Source organism: Triticum urartu, chromosome 5 (genome assembly GCF_003073215.2).
Source record: "Triticum urartu cultivar G1812 chromosome 5, Tu2.1, whole genome shotgun sequence".
Lineage (NCBI taxonomy): Eukaryota > Viridiplantae > Streptophyta > Magnoliopsida > Poales > Poaceae > Triticum > Triticum urartu.
The window spans coordinates 637,329,060-637,332,354 of NC_053026.1; the positions used below are offsets into that span (position 1 = coordinate 637,329,060).

A 3,295-nucleotide genomic window follows, 5' to 3' on the forward strand; every position below is an offset into this window, starting at 1 on the left:
CTGCAGTGTCTCGCCTCTCTATTTTTTTCGCGTTGACTTCTAATTAGTTTCTAGTCTAATATTTTTGTTCTTTCTGATATTTCACTATTGTTTTCTTTTTGGCAAGATGTATTTTTTAGATAAAAATATGAATTCACTGGAAAAAATGTAGCTTCGCAATAATTTGTACAGAATATTTTTATTTATATATTTTAAATACAGGGGCTAATTTGGATTTCGCACCGGGCCTTAGATTTTAGGACCAGTCTAGCCGGCGGCCGGGCGCTCGGTGCCGCTCGCCATCGGCCGGCCCCTGGTCAGACGTTTAGTCATTGCCATAGCAAAATTACTGTAATTTAAAAATGCGAAAAAGAACACTACTAATTAATTATCTTATGTGGTCTTTTCTCATGTAATGGATACCTGTCCCATGTTCGTCTCTAGTGCATTAATTTTTGGTTTTAAAAAATTATAAAAGACATATCTTTTAAACCGCGTGTCAAAATTCAGATCCGTTTTCATCATTGAAACCCTCGCTACGTGTTCTTCTCGCATGGAGATATTTCGACAAACTAGTTTTCCTTCCAACTAAACATCAATGTGTGTGCAACTGGACTACAATGCCGCGCCAACTGAGTATATGTGTGTGTCAATAGTCCTGTCAACTAAACATTAATGTGCCTGCAACTAGACTACATTGCCGGGCCAAATGAGCATATGTGTGTGAATAATCCTGCCAACTAAACATCAATATGTGTGCAACTAGACTACATTGCCGCGTCAACTGAGTACATGTGTGTAACTAGTCTTGCCAACTAAATATCAATGTGTGTGCAACTAGACTACATTGTCGCGCCAAATAAGCATATGTGTATGCCAATAGTCCTGCCAACTAAACATCAAAGTTGTCATGGTTGTTAGACTGCAATCTCATAAGAAGTTGAATCATGCAGATCCAAAAACTGGTTTTACAAAAAGTTGCACGATGTAGTACTAAAGTTGTACAATACAGTACTAAAGTTGCACCATATAGCATCAAAGTTGGCATCAAAAAAACTTCGTCGAAACATACTCATGCGAGATCTAGTTTTAAAGATCTCGTCGCAAGAGTTTCAGCAGTGAAAACGGATCTGAATTCTGACGCACGGTTTGAAAAATATGACTTTTTAAAATTTAAAACTCCGAAATGAATATGCGTGGATTTGTTCAGTTCGGAATGTAGTAATCAGTTTAATGCTAACAGCCACATGCATTAGAAGATAACAAAAATTAACAACCACATGCATGCGAAACGGGGCCGCTCTATTCAACCAAATAGTGCGTATGCACTTTTTAGATTTTAGGTAGATTTTAAAGGTACGGCCCTGGTGTTGACTATCAACAGTCTCTCTGTAGTGAGTATCGTGTCATCACTCAGCCTACGCTTCCATAGCGCCGTCCGCTCTCCCTCCCTCCAATGTGGGATGTAATCTAATTTTTCCTGTTCTTTTATTTTTTTGGCAAATGTAGAAATATATTTTACTTTTTTCTTAACCAAAACAGTAGTAGTAGCATTCTAGTAGGGATCTATTTATACCTATCATATCGCAGGCAGCTTACTCGGCTCCCATTCGTTCTCCTCTGCTTCCCGTCCTCGATATTCCCAAATATAGAAGTGCTGCCGCTACCATTATCGGCGATCATCTCAGAGCTTGTGTTGTACAGAGCTTAGAGTGACACTGCAGCAACAGCAGTATATATATACTTGGATGGAGAACACCAAGTCATCGTGGTTCCACGCGCAGGCAGCGGCAGCGGCAGCGGACCTGACGCTAGCGTTCGGGCCGGCAGGCGGCAACGAAGGCTGGGAGGAGAACAGGGAGGCGGTAGCGCCGACAGCGCGCGTGAACGGCAAGGACGTTCGGCTGTTCCCGTGCCTCTTCTGCAACAAGACCTTCCTCAAGTCGCAGGCGCTCGGCGGCCACCAGAACGCGCACCGCAAGGACCGACTAGGCAGCTTCAGCGACCCATACATGTACGGCCCCTACGGCGAAGGCTCCTTCCGCGGAACCGCCGTTGATTCCGGCAACGGCCGGTCCATGAGCACCTCCGTCCTATCGCACGGCGGTAGCCGCGTGTCGGCGCCGGCGGGCGCTGATGCCAGGCCTGAGAGGTGGGGCAGCGGCGCTCCACGCTTTGCAGAGCACGCGCAGCTCCTTGTGGATCCAGCCGCCGGCCATGACGGCGCGGTGGAAATGCTCAGTACGAGGGCCTCCGTTGCCAGTGCCGGTGAGGAGCTCGAGCTGGAGCTTCGCCTCTAGGATTTCTGGGGCACCAGCACCATGCGTCTACTTGCACAGGTACCTGCTACAATATCAATTTCAACTCTCTACTCCCTCATAGATCTCCCTCTTTGCCGTGATTAATTATGGTAGCACGCCGTCCATTAGCGCTTGCTTTGCCGATTTCTGCAGCTAGGTGTTCCTTGAAGCGCCAACCTTAATTAATTAACGAATTACATTCCAATATTAATAACTGCCTGCTCAATTGGCAGGTTTCAATCGATGGATGTTCCGATACATATTGCGCATATCAGCGGTATTGGCGGCGAGCCTGCAGTCCGTCGTCGCATCATTTACTGGGAGGGAGAGCTCTCCATGCCTCACCGTTATTTTGTTGTTATTTTGCAGTGAGTGCTTTCTTGTTGCTCGCGTGGTTAATAGAACTTCCTGAAAGAAATTGTTAATACTGTTTCACGTATGGCAGTATCCAGAATCCGGACGACTATCGGGCATCAGTAGCGGTAATTACTAACGATTGTCGAAGGTTGATGAGTTCTTTCAGCAAGGCGATGATAGATCATTGTGTGCCTGATGTAAACGAGTGTGCTCGTACTATTGCACGTTTTAGTTTTTTGGATCAGGAATCAAGGGTGTGGCATGATAAACCCTCTGATTTCCCGATTCCGCTTATTATAAAGGATATGGTTATTAATTAAATAAAGTTGCCAAAGTTAAAAAATTAAAGGAAGTGTTAATTAATATGGAGTTTTGGACTCCAACGAGGAAATGTCGATGTATGTCATGTATATTTTGTTTATTAACACGGTATAATACCACTCCTTTGAAGTTTGAACCGTTTGCCCCTGTTTGATTTTTTGGGCGGACCGATAGTACATTCTGCCGCTAAATTCGGCAAGAGAGGAGTTGCCAATGTTGGGTTCTAGAGAAACACATGAGAAAGCAGACATGAAATACACACTAACACACATGTATGTTTTTTTGCGGGAAAAAAAACCATATATGTGTGTTAGTGTGTATTTCGTGTCTGCTTTCTC

The 3,295-nt window shown here is 44.4% G+C and overlaps 1 protein-coding gene across 2 annotated transcripts; it reads left to right on the forward strand.

Annotated features, from left to right (window-relative positions):
• Window positions 1-1,569: 1,569 nt before the first annotated feature.
• LOC125506411 (zinc finger protein 7-like) lies at window positions 1,570-3,090 on the forward strand. Of its 2 annotated transcripts, XR_007282656.1 has the most exons (3): window positions 1,570-2,318; window positions 2,513-2,647; window positions 2,725-3,090. XR_007282656.1 is itself a non-coding variant. In XM_048671228.1 (2 exons), exon 1 carries the CDS (start codon window positions 1,728-1,730, stop codon window positions 2,277-2,279), a length of 552 nt encoding a protein of 183 aa, XP_048527185.1. In that variant the 5' UTR covers window positions 1,570-1,727; the 3' UTR covers window positions 2,280-2,318; window positions 2,513-3,090. The 2 variants fall into 2 exon arrangements, 1 of the variants encoding a protein (XP_048527185.1); XM_048671228.1 differs by having other exon boundaries at window positions 2,513-3,090.
• Window positions 3,091-3,295: the final 205 nt, after the last annotated feature.

Coding starts and splice junctions, on each gene's coding strand:
- LOC125506411 (XM_048671228.1), top strand. CDS start 1,728: ATGGAGAACACCAAGTCATCGTGGTTCCACGCGCAGGCAGCGGCAGCG.